Source organism: Chiloscyllium plagiosum, unplaced genomic scaffold, assembly GCF_037043375.1.
Source record: "Chiloscyllium plagiosum isolate Xiang-an unplaced genomic scaffold, Cpla_swu_hap1 HiC_scaffold_42, whole genome shotgun sequence".
NCBI classification, from domain to species: Eukaryota; Metazoa; Chordata; class Chondrichthyes; order Orectolobiformes; family Hemiscylliidae; genus Chiloscyllium; species Chiloscyllium plagiosum.
Window position 1 is genome coordinate 34,144,776 of NW_028270180.1, and position 13,699 is coordinate 34,158,474.

Sequence of the window (13,699 nt, forward strand, 5' to 3'; positions counted from 1 at the left end):
ATACAGCGGGATTAGAGATCAGTTGCAGGAGAAATGGCAGATGGAGTTTATTCTGAGTAAGTATGAGGTGATGCACATTGGGAGATCAAATGTTAAGGAAAAGTATGCTGGTAGACCCTGAACAGCACTGATGTACTGAGGGACCTTCGGGTAAGGAAGGCATGTTGCATGCTTGCCTTTATTGGTCAGGGAATTGAGTACAGAGTCAAAATGGAGAAAGTGAGGTCTGCAGATGCTGGAGATCAGAGCTGGAAATGTGTTGCTGGAAAAGCGCAGCAGGTCAGGCAGCATCCAGGGAACAGGAGAATCGACGTTTCGGGCATAAGCCCTTCTTCAGGACTCTTGAAGAAGGGCTTATGCCCGAAACATCGATTCTCCTGTTCCCTGGATGCCGCCTGACCTGCTGCGCTTTTCCAGCAACACATTTCCAGCTACAGAGTCAAAATGTCATGTTGCAGCTTTATGAGACTTTGGTTAGGCCACACTTCGAGTATTGCGTTAAAGTCTGGTCACCACATTACAGGAAAGATTTGGAGGCTTTAGTGATGGTTTAGAAGAGACTTACCAGGGTGAGAAAAACATGGGTTGTTTGCTCTATGTGGCAGAGGCAGAGGGTACACTCGTTAGAAGCCTATAATATTATGAGATTCGTAGGGTTAAAAATTGCACAACACCAGGTTATAGTCCAACAGGTTTAATTGGAAGTACTAGATTTCGGAGCGCCGCTCCTTCATCAGGTGGTTGTGGAGTACAGAATTTATAGCAAAAGTTTACAGTGTGATGTAACTGAAATTATACATTGAAAAATATTTTGATTGTTTGTTGAGTCTTTCATCTGTTAGAATGACCGTGATAGTTTCACTTCTTTCATATGTAAATCACAAAATATTTTTTAAAAGTTACATTCTCAGGTTAACTGTAACAATTGGTGTCAGCCAGATAAGATGTTCAACATACGGGCGGCACGGTGGCACAGTGGTTAGCACTACTGCCTCACAGCGTCAGAGACCCGGGTTCAATTCCCGCCTCAGGCGACTGACTGTGTGGAGTTTGCACATTCTCCCCGTGTCTGTGTGGGTTTCCTCCGGGTGCTCCAGTTTCCTCCCACAGTCCAAAGATGTGCAGGTCAGGTGAATTGACCATGTTAAATTGTCCATAATGTTAGGTAATGGGTAAATGTATGGGTGGGTTGCGCTTCGGCGGGTCGGTGTGGACTTGTTGGGCCGAAGGGCCTGTTTCCACACTGTAATGTAATTTAAAAAAATATATCAATTACATTCTTTTGCAGTCCAGGCCAGTAAAAATGTTTTTGTACTTTAGGTTGAGGTTTTCTTACCCTTAAATGACCTTCTGGGAATTCATGTGCTAACCCCAACACCTCCTTTCTATAGCCCGCTGCTAATGCAACTTGATGAATTGCTGCCCATTTCTCATCTGCCTGAATATATGATAATCTCCATTTTCTCATCAAGACATAATTTATAAGATAGTAGCAATCAAGAATATACTCAGATTCTTCTTCTGTGTATGTGTTTTGAATCAATTGCTTAAGATTTTCATCTTTCTGTTGTTGCTCATTTAATTTCTCTGAGCTAAAAAAATCCACCTTGTCCTCCACCTGTTCTTGTTTCGGCTAAACCATTTGATCAAAAATGGTCTCTGATAATTCTACTTCAACTTCCTTATCTTTATTATTTGATTTCTCCTCCTGTTTCAATTGGTGGCTTTGTGACCTTGTTATCATAGAGTCAGGAAATATCCCAGGGTATGATTCCTATAATATCTCAGTTGCCTGATTTTCCACTGGGTTTTCAACCACATTAGGCAGCACTCCTATCTGTGACCCAGCCATATCATGAGCAAGGACAAATTGTATCCCTGAAGCAGTGAGTTTGTCCAGTACTCCTACCACCACTTCACTTTTCATTGGGCACTCCAAACTCACTCTACATAATGGAGCATTTCTCATCTCACTAACTCTACCGACCAAGTTTGTTTGGATCAACAAAACCCATGTGGTCGCTGTCCACTTCATTTGATTAGCCACTTTCTCAAAAGAAATGAAAAAGGCTTCTACATCCTTCTCATGAATACTTAAACAGATCCCCACCAGGCCTTTGGCTCCGATGGACTTGCTCATCCTTACTACCCTCCTTGGAGACCAAGAGGACTGCCAATGCTGGAGATCAGAGTCAAGATTAGAGTGGTGCTGGGAAAGCACAGCAGGTCAGGCAGCATCCAAGGAGCAGGAGAGTCAATGTTCCAGGCATAAGCACTCCCCATCCTCCTCACTAAGCCTACCTTCTACCTTCACCCTCATCCTTTTATTTTGACTTTCTTTTATTTTTAATTTCCAACTTCTGAAATTCAAACCCTCTCTCTTTCTCCATTTCTTGTACTAGGACGTTCCTCCCCTTTTCTTATTCCTCTGCCAGGGTAATTATGTCCTTTTCATTTTGTTCTGCTCAGGCAATTCTTTCCTTTTCTCTTTGTGCCAATGGGCCGAGACGTGGCAGATGGAGTTTAATTCAGATAAATGCGAGGTGCTGCATTTTGGGAAAGCAAATCTTAGCAGGACTTATACACTTAATGGTAAGGTCCTAGGGAGTGTTGCTGAACAAAGAGACCTTGGAGTGCAGGTTCATAGCTCCTTGATATTGGAGTCGCAGGTAGATAGGATAGTAAAGAAGGCATTTGGTATGCTTTCCTTTATTGGTCAGAGTATTGAGTACAGGAGTTGGGAGGTCATGTAACGGCTGTACAGGACATTGGTTAGGTCACTGTTGGAATATTGTGTGAAATTCTGGTCTCCTTCCTATCAGAAAGATGTTGTGAAACTCGAAAAGGTTCAGAAAAGATTTACAAGGATGTTGCCAGGGTTGGAGGATCTGAGCAACAGGGAGAGGCTGAACAGGCTGGGACTGTTTTCCCTGGAGCATCGGAGGCTGAGGGGTGACCTTATAAAGGTTTACAAAATTATGAGGGGCATGGATAGGATAAATAGGCAAAGTCTTTTCCCTGGGGTTGGGGAGTCCAGAACTAGAGGGCATAGGTTTAGGGTGAGAGGGAAAGATATAAAAGAGACCTAAGGGGCAACCTTTTCACGCAGAGGGTGGTACGTGTATGGAATGAGCTGCCAGAGGATGTGGCGGAGGCTGGTACAATTGCAACATTTAAGAGGCATTTGGGTGGGTATATGAATAGGAAGGGTTTGGAGGGGTATGGTCCGGGTGCTGGTAGGTGGGACTAGATTGGGTTGGAATATCTGGTCGGCATGGACAGGTTGGACTGAGGGTCTGTTTCCATGCTGTACATCTCTATGACTCTATGACTCTTTCCTCGGCTATAAACCTGTAATTCAAACTGTTTTCCATGTTCAAGCTGCTTCATCTGCAGTTAAATTCAAGACATTTCTAAAGATACCGATGGCATTTCCAGCAAATCTAAATGCCAAATTATTGCTGTAATTACCTGTCCTTTTCACACAGGTGATCCAACCCCCAACTCCAGCCTATCTGCCAATTCTAACTGCTTTTCCTTGCTCACACTTTATAAAACCCCCAAAGTCATTCTTCCTCCCCCAGAGACCTCTTAGTGACTCAAAGAGCAATTACTACACAAAGCACTGTTTAAAACCAATTAAATTCAACACGAAGAACAAAAGACACTACCACTTGCCACCTTTGTGTCCAGCAACCCTAAACGCAAAGTGGAATTGTAGAATCAATTTTGACAAGAGCCCCTAATCTTTTATGGACCAAGCCAGACCACCTCAAAATATTTTAAGGAGGTAGCCCAGATCAGATTCCTGGATTCAACTCACGAACCAGCAAAGTTGATAGTTTTGGTACAAGAGCTGAGTTTGTTTTTACTCACTTGCAGGACATGGGCATCGCTGGCTGGCCAGCATTTAATTCCTGTCCCTAGTTGGCCTTGAGAGGGTAAAAGTGAGCTGCCCGGTTGAACCTCTGCAGTCTGTGTGCTGTAGGTTGACCCACAATGCCATTAGGGAGGGAATTCCAGGATTTTGATTCAGTAACAGTGAAGAAACTGTGATATGTTTCCAAGTCAGAACGATGAGTGGCTTGGAGCAGAACATGCAGGTGATGGTGTTCCCATGTATCTGCTGCCCTTGGCCTTCAAGATAGAAAGGATTGTGGGTTTGGAAGGTTCTGACTGAGGATCTTTGAATTTCTGCCATGTATCTTGTTGATAGTACACATTGCTGCAACTGAGCGGCTATGCTGGAAGATATGGATATTTGTGGATGTGGTGCCAATCAAGTAAGCTGCATTGTACTGGATGGTGTCAAGGTTCTTAAGTGTTGTTAAAGCTGCAGCTATCCAAGGCCAGTGGGGAGTATTCTATCACATTCCTGAGTTGCGCCTTGTAGATGGTGAACAGGTTTTGGGGAATCAGGAGGTGATTTACTGGCTGCAGTATTCCTAACCTCTGACCTACTCTTGTGGCCACTCTGTTTATGTGGTGAGTCCAGTTGAATTTCTGGTCAATGGTAGCCCCAAGGATGTATACAGTAGAGGATTCAGTGATGGTAACAAAGGGTATTGGTTAGATTGTCTCTTATTGGTCATTCCCTGGCATATGTCTTTTGTGAGTGTTACTTGCCACATCTCAACCCAAACCTGGATATTGTCCAGATCTTGTTGCATTTGAACATGAACTGCTTCAGTATTTGAGGAGTCGCAAATGGTGTTGAACATTGTGCAATAATTGTGAACATGATGGAGGGAAGGCCATTGATGAAGCACCTGAAGATGGTTGGGCCTTGGACACTACCCTAAGGAACTCCTGCAGAGATGGTGTGTGGGAGGTGCTCTTTAGCGGATTTAAACCTGTCTGAATATTTTCTCTAACCACACCCTGCTTCAGTTCCGACAACATAGTGCACACTCTAACGCATCAATGTGGGTGGCACGGTGGCACAGTGGTTAACACTGCTGCCTCACAGAGCCAGAGACCCAGGTTCAATTCCCGCCTCAGGCAACTGTCTGTGTGGAGTTTGCACATTCTCCCCGTGTCTGCATGGGTTTCCTCCGGGTGTTCTGGTTTCCTCCCACAGTCCAAAATTGTGCAGGTTAGGTGAATTGGCCATGCTAAATTGCCCGTAGTGTTAGGTGTAGGAGTAAATGTAGGCGAATGGGTCTGGGTGGGTTGCTCTTCGGAGGGTCGGTGTGGACTTGTTGGGCCGAAGGGCCTGTTTCCACACTGTAAGTAATCTAATCTAAAAAAAATGTGGACTTCAACAGTTTCCTCATTTCTCCTCACCCCAGTTCCAAACTTCCAGCTCAGCCCTGTCCTACCTGCCTATCTTCTTTTCTACCTATCCACTCCACCCTCCTTCCTGACCTATCAGCTTCATCCCCTCCCCCACTCACCTATTGTACTCTATACTACTTTCTCCCCACCCCCACCCTCCTCTCACTTATCTCTCCACCCTTCAGGCTCTCTGCCTGTATTCCTGATGAAGGGCTTTTGCCCGAAACATCGATTTTACTGCTCCTCAGATGCTGCCTGAACTGTTGTGCTCTTCCAGCACCACTAATCCAGAATCTGGTTTCCAGCATCTGCAGTCATTGTTTTTACTTAACTCCTACTGACCTGCTTTGTTTTAACAATTTGGTATGTTCGAAGGTTATGGAATGACTGCACTAAAAGCTAGACCCAGCAGCCACAGGTGAGTGCCTGCTGGGAACGTTCTGACCTTATTGTATTTCTATATCTGTGTATTGTCTCTGTGTGTTGATGGCTTACCGCGATGACTTTAGGTGGTAGGTTGTTCTTACAGTTGTAAGTTTGAACTGGCTCTTTTTTAGAGTCAGGCTGAGACTGAAATAATCAGCAAATTGAAACTTTTCTCCAAGACTGTTTCCCCTTTTAAGCAACGTGACATGACACAGACAGTGAAGAGGCGAGTGAGTGGTGCTGGAAAAGCACAGCAGGTGAGGCAGCGTCCGAGGAGCAGGAGGGTCGCCATTTCGGGCATAAGCCCTTCATCAGGAATGAGGCTTGTGGGCTGGGGGGCTGACAGATAAATGGGAGGGGAGTCAGGCTGGGGAAGGTATCTGGGAAGGTAATAGGTAGATGAAGGTGGGGGAAGAAGGTGATCGGTCAGAGAGGAGTCTGGAGCAGATAGGTGAGAAGGAAAATGAACAGGTAGGACAGGTCATGAGGGTGATATCGAGTTACAATGTTGGATCTGGGATGAGGTTGGGGGGAGGGGAAATGAGAAAACTGGGTGAAGTCCACATTAATCCTGTGTGGTTGGCATACAGTAAAGAGCCTATGGATGTGGATTGGGTGGCGGGGGTATATGGTCTATTTTTGACCTGTTTGAGGCGAGCTGTCAGAGGGTTTTCTCTATAACTGTGTCTCCTTTGGATACTGCTTTCAAAAGGGAACATTTTGATCTAACAACATTTCACACAGTGATTTGTTTCTGATTTGGAGATGCCGGTGTTGGACTGGAGTGTACAAAGTTAATACTGAGGCTGTTGCCACGATGCCATCATTGTGGGGGATGCTGGTGTAGAGTGCGGAAACATCCATTGTGATGAGGAATGTTCCTGGTTCGACTGGTCCACGGGTGCTGAGTTTCTGTAAGAAATCCGTAGTGTCGCGACAGAAGCTGGGGATCCCCTGTACAATAGGTTTCAAGATGCCTTCCATGTAGCCGGAGAGATTCTCACATAGGGTCCCATTTCCCAACACAATGGGACGTCCCGGTGTGTTGGCTTTGTGTACCTTTGGAAGGCAGTAGAAGTCGCCTACACGAGAAGTACGTGGGATGAGGGCGCGTAGGGAGCTCTGAAGGACTGGATCCAAAGTTCTGATCAGTGTGTTTAATTCTCGGATATGTTCTTTGGTCGGATCAGTGTGTTTAATTCTCGGGTATGTTCTTTGGTCGGATCAGCTGGTAGTTGCCTGTAGTGTTCCTGGTTGTTCAGTTGTCGGTACACTTCCTTGCAATAATCTGTTCTATTCTGAATGACAATGGCTCCTCCTTTATCTGCTGGTTTGATGACAATGTTGTGATTGGTTTTGAGAGCCTGGATGGCATTGCGTTGGGAACGGGTGATGTTTTGCTCTACCTTATAGGTACGGCTGATGAATCTGGCATTTATATATTTCCTGACAGTTTGAGCATACATGTCAAGCCCAGGGCAGCGGCCCTCCGGTGGGATCCATGTTGACACCTTCTTTGGTCGCTCCTCTACAGATCCCTGTGATGACTGTTCTAGTTCATCAGTGGGCTCAGTGGGATCACTGCCGGCACCTTGAAAGAATTCCTGGAGTCTCATTCGTCTGATGAACTCCTCTGTGTCTGCTGCCAGAACCAATGGGTCCATTTTGGTGGTGGGGCAGAAGTTGAGATCCCTCCTCAGGACTTCAATCTCTTCTGGTCGAAGGGTGTGGTCCGATAAGTTGACAATAGACTTCCCCGCAGTGATAATGTTGTCTACTGTGGTTCCAGGGCGGGCTTTGCTATTACTGGTGAGAATGCCAAGCTTCTCCAGTTTTTTGTTCTTGGCGTGCATGTACGTGGTGTAGTTTTGTTGCCTTGTCTGTTTGGCGATGTCACGTAATTGTACTGATGTATCCTGTGTGCAGGCTGTGAGTGTGGACTCCATCTGAATTTCAAGGTTGTGGCGCCTGCTGTAGAGTTGGTGCACGAGATGATTGAGAAGTTTACGAGAGGTACGGTGGCAAAGTCTCTCTGCGAGGTCTGTGTTGTAGGTCGACCTAAGTGGGTTCGTGATCCCTAATCCACTCGGGATCTTTCCTGCTTGCCTGCATTCCTGTAGAAACTTGATGTCTGTGTCGATATGTGCGATCTTCTTGGAGATCCTCTCCACTTTAAGCCGGCAGTTAGTGGTGTCGATAGTAGTCATGATTCGGAGATGCCGGTGTTGGACTGGGGTGTACAAAGTTAAAAATCACACAACACCAGATTATAGTCCAACAGGTTTAATTGGAAGCACACTAGCTTTCGGAGCGATGCTCCTTCATCAGGTGATTGTGGAGGGGTCGATCGTAACACAGAATTTTTAGCAAAAATTTGCAGTGTGATGTAACTGAAATTATACATTGAAGAATTGATTGTCTGTTAAGCCTTTCATCTGTTAGAAAACAGTGATAGTTTCACTTCTTTCATGTGTAAATCACAAAACCCTTTTTTTTTAAAGTTGCATTCTCAGGTTAGTTGTTAACAATGGTGATAGCTAGACAATGTGTTGAAGGTGTTAGCCCCCTGTGTTCTCTGTCTATGACCTGATGTTTAGATTGATTCCAATCTAAAAAGTGAAATAACAGAGTTTTACATAAATTCATGCAGTTTTTGAGCTCAGAGTTCGACATGAATCTATGTGGTTTTTGAGCAAAGTGCAATGTAACTTTGTACCAAAAAAATTCACCACACACAATATATATGTGTGCATGTGGGTCTTTGTCTGTCTGTGTGTGTGTCTGTCTGGGGTGGGGGTTGTGAGTGTGAGAAAGTGTGTGTGTGTGTGTGTGTGTAGTGAGTGCAGAGTGTCTTAAGTGTGTGAGGGGGTGCATGTGTGGGAATCTGTGTGTCTATAAGGGTGTGTGGGGGTGTCTGTGCACGCGTCTGTGTGTATCTGTGTCCATGTGCATGTGAGAGTGTGTGTGTGTGTAGGAATATCTGTGTATGTGTGTGTAGTGCAATGGTGATCACCTGTAATGTGACATGAACCCAAGGTCCCGGTTGAGGCCCTCCCTATGGGTACCGAACTTAGCTATCAGCCTCTGCTCAGCCACTTTCCTCTGCTGCCTGTCGCGAAGTCCACCTTGGAGGATGGTCACCCGAAGGTCCGAGGCTGAATGTCCTGGACCACTGAAGTGTTCCCCAACTGGGAGGGAACCCTCCTGTCTGTTGATTGTTGTGCGGTGCCCATTCATCCGTTGTCGTAGCCTTTGCTCAATTTCCCCAATGGACCATGCCTCAGGGCATCCCTGCCTGCAACGTATAAGATAGACAATGTTGGCTGAGTCACATGAGTACCTGCCATGTACACGGTGGGAGGTGTTCTCACGCATAATAGTGGTATCTATGTCCACAATCTGTCACGTTTTGCAGCGTCCACCGTGACAGGGTTGTATGGAGTTGTCCTGAGAGCCGGGCAGTTTGCTACGAACAATGATCTGTTTGAGGTTTGGCGGTTGTTTAAAGGCAAGTAGTGGAGGAGTCACTGATAAAACTACACAGTGACATCAACAATTTTCATCCCACCATCAAACTCACCATGGACTACTCTTGACTGTCTGTCTCATTCTTGGACACGTGCGTCTCCATCAAGACGGACACCTCAGCACCACATTCTACCGCAAACCCACAGACAACCTCACAATGCTACACTTCTCCAGCTTCCACCCAAAACATATTAAAACAGCCATTCCCTATGGACAAGCCCTACGCATAGACCGGATCTGCTCAGATGAGGAGGAACGTGACGGACACCTGGAAGTACTCAAGGATGCCCTCACAAGAACAGGGTACAATGTTCAACTCATCGACCACCAGTTCCGACGTGCCACAGCAAGGAACCGTAATGACCTCCTCAGGAGACAGACACGGGCTGCAATTGACAGGGTACCCTTCGTTGTTCAGTACTTCCCAGGGGCTGAAATATTACGCCATGTTCTTCGTGACCTGCAACACATTATCAATTGAGATGAGCACCTCACCAAGACCTTCCCCACACCTCCACTACTTGCCTTTAAACAACCGCCAAACTTCAAACAGATCATTGTTCGTAGAAAACTGCCCGGCTCTCAGGACAACTCCATACAACCCTGTCACGGTGGATGCTGCAAAACGTGTCCGATTGTGGACATAGATACCACTATTACGTGTGGGAACACCTCCCACCGTGTACATGGCAGGTACTCATGTGACTCAGCCAACATTGTCTATCTTATACGTTGCAGGCAGGGATGCCCTGAGGCATGGTCCATTGGGGAAATTGAGCAAAGGCTACGACAACGGATGAATGAGCACCGCACAACAATCAACAGACAGGAGGGCTCCCTCCCAGTTGGGGAACACTTCAGTGGTCCAGGACATTCAGCCTCGGACCTTCGGGTGACCATCCTCCAAGGTGGACTTCGCGACAGGCAGCAGAGGAAAGTGGCTGAGCAGAGGCTGATAGCTAAGTTCGGTACCCATAGGGAGGGCCTCAACCGGGACCTTGGGTTCATGTCACATTACAGGTGATCACCATTGCACTACACACACATACACAGATATTCCTACACACACACACACTCTCACATGCACATGGACACAGATACACACAGACGCGCGCACAGACACCCCCACACACCCTTATAGACACACAGATTCCCACACATGCACCCCCTCACACACTTAAGACACTCTGCACCCACTACACACACACACACACACTTTCTCACACTCACAACCCCCACCCCAGACAGACACACACACAGACAGACAAAGACCCACATGCACACATATATATTGTGTGTGGTGAATTTTTTTGGTACAAAGTTACATTGCACTTTGCTCAAAAACCACATAGATTCATGTCGAACTCTGAGCTCAAAAACTGCATGAATTTATGTAAAACTCTGTTATTTCACTTTTTAGATTGGAATCAATCTAAACATCAGGTCATAGACAGAGAACACAGGGGGCTAACACCTTCAACACATTGTCTAGCTATCACCATAGTTAAGAGCTAACCCGAGAATGCAACTTTAAAAAAAAGAGTTTTGTGATTTACACATGAAAGAAGTGAAACTATCACTATATTCTAACAGATGAAAGGCTTAACAGACAATCAATTCTTCAATGTATAATTTCAGTTACATCACACTGCAAATTTTTGCTATAAATTCTGTGTTACGATCGACCCCTCCACAATCACCTGATGAAGGAGCGTCGCTCCGAAAGCTAGTGTGCTTCCAATTAAACCTGTTGGACTATAACCTGATGTTGTGTGATTTTTAACTTTGGTTTGTTTCTGCAATGGTTTCTGGGCCTATGGAGGAGGATGTGTCTCTAGTGGAAACAATTGACCACAATTCACAATTTAATATCTCTCTGCCTTCCTCTCAATATTGCCTTGATAAACAAAAGATGTTATAATCAACAGACAGTTCTGTCGGTCAGGGCTTGTTCTGTAATAGGCATCATGTGATGGTTGACAGCACAAAAGGTAAATATGGAGCTGAAACATAGTTTACCTGAGGCAGCTTCAGCGGCTGATATATCACCCGGGAGAATAAAGGGGCTTTTCAATGTCTACATTCTGACAAATGGGAGAATCTAGCCTAGGAATATCCACCAGTCACCAGGTGAGCCCAGTGTGTGTCTCTGAGACAGACAGGAACCAGATGGATCAAACAGACAGACAGAATGGGGAAGTTGCTATTTTTAAAGGTTTTATTTTTAGCTTAAGTACTTTAATTATCACATTTTTTTACAGATTAATCCAATTGGGCTGGGACAGGATAAATTAGAACCCATGCAAGTAAGATCAGAACAGACCTTAAATATAAAATAAAGGTTTAATGGAGTGGGGGAGGTGGTGCTGGGGAGGGCAGTATTTGAGACCCATTCTTTAATCAGGACTTCCCAAAGTGAGGATTGCGAGCTGAGATTCTGGGCTGGCAGGTTCTGAAGCTGCGTTTCTGTTGCACAAAGCCACCCCCTCCCCTGTCACAATCAGCTCTCAGCCCCTCATCCCAACATTCTCACTCAGGTCTTACTGTCAACCTCGAAACAGGGTGCAGCAGATTGTGGACAGGCTTTGGGGAGTCAGGGGTGGATGGAGTTACTCACTGTAGGATTGCTAGTCTCTGACTTGCCCGTGTAGTCTCTGTATTAACTGTATGATCCAGGTGTGTTTTTTTTGGTCAGCGAACAGACATTTCAGACTCTCAGCACCACCCCAGTGTCTGGGATTTACAGAGGTGGAACAAGAGACTGGTAACTTCAATGTTTCAGTCAGATTGGCAGGCTCTGCTTTTAACCTGTTCTTCTTACGATTAACAGGCTGATGAGGTTTCCCTGGCCTCAGGAAAATCAAATGCTAAAGACACAAACCTACTAATTAGGAGCAGGAGGTCACTCAGCCCCTCAATCTTGCTCTGCCTTTCAATTTTTTCATGGTTAACCTGATAATTCCACATTCCCACCCTGGTAACCTCTCACCTCTTGCTCATCAAGAATCTATCTACCTCTGATTTAATGAATAAGGCATTTGGTATGCTTTCCTTTACAGGAGTACAGGAGTTAGGAAGTTATATTGCAGTTGTACAGAACATTGGTTAGGCCATTTTTGGAATTTTGCATGCAATTCTGGAAGGATGTTGTTGAACTTAAAAGTGTTCAGAAAAGATTCACAAGGATGTTGCCAGGGTTGGAGGATTTCAACCACAGGGAGAGGCTAAATCGGCTGGTGTTGTGTTCCTTGGAGCATTGAAGGCTGAGGAATGACCTCATAGAGGTTTATGAAATTAAGAAGGACATAGATAGCGTAAATAAACAAGATCTTTTCCCTGGGGTGGGGTCTCCAGAACTACATACAACATAGAACATAGAACATTACAGCACACTGCAGACCCTTTGGCCCTTTGCGCTGACCTGTGAAACCAATCTGAAGTCCATCTAACCTACACTGTTCCATTTTCATCCACATGTTTATCCAATGACCATTTAAATGCCCTTGAAGTTGACGAGTCCACTATTGTTGCAGTCAGTGCTTTCCACACCCCCACTACTCTGTGAGTAAAGAAACTACCTCTGACATCTGTCCTTTATCAATCACCCCTCAATTTAAATCTATGTCCCCTCATGCTAGCCATCTCCATCAAGTAAAAAGGCTATCTAACCCTCTGATTATCTTATATGTCCCAATTAAGTCACCTCTCAGCCTTCTTCTCTCTAACGAAAACAGCCTCAAGTCTCTCAGCCTTTTCTCATGAGACCTTCCCTCCATACCATGTAGCATCCTAGTAAACCTCCGCTGAATCCTTTCCAAAGCTTCCACATCCTTCATATAATGTGGTGACCGGAACTGTATGCAATTCTCCAAGGACGGCCGCACCAGAGTTTGTACAGCTGCAGCATGACCTCATGATTCTGAAATTCAATCCTTCTACCAATAAAAGCTAACACTCCATATGCCTGCTTAACAACCCCATCAACGGGGGTGGCAACTTTCAAGGATCTATGTACCTGAATACAGAGATCTCTCTGGAGAGGTGAAAGTGAGGACTGCAGATGCTGGAGATCAGAGTCGAGAGTGTGGTGCTGGAAAAGGAAGGGCTTATGCCCGAAACATCGATTCTCCTGCTCCTTGGATGCTGCCTGACCTGCTGTGTTTTTCTAGCACCACATTCTTGACACCAAGATCTCTCCACTCATCTACACTGCCAAGAATCTTACCATTAGCTCAGTACTCTTTATTCCTGTTGCTCCTTCCAAAGTGAATCACCTCACCTTTTCCACATTAAACTCCATTTGCCACCTCTCAGCCCAGCTCTTCAGCTTATCTATGTCCCTCTGTAACCTGCAACATCCTTCACCACTATCCACAACTCCACCAACCTTAGTGTCATCAGCAAATTTATTAACTTATCCTTCTATAGCCTCATTCAGGTCATTTATAAAAATGCCAAACAGCAGTGG

The 13,699-nt window shown here is 45.4% G+C and overlaps 1 protein-coding gene across 1 annotated transcript; it reads right to left on the reverse strand.

The window, feature by feature from the left end:
- Nucleotides 1–6,860: 6,860 nt before the first annotated feature.
- On the reverse strand, nt 6,861–7,910 carry LOC148137570 (uncharacterized). Its single transcript, XM_087982022.1, has one exon. It carries the CDS (start codon nt 7,908–7,910, stop codon nt 6,861–6,863), a length of 1,050 nt encoding a protein of 349 aa, XP_087838148.1.
- Between the last annotated feature and the right edge of the window lie 5,789 nt (nt 7,911–13,699).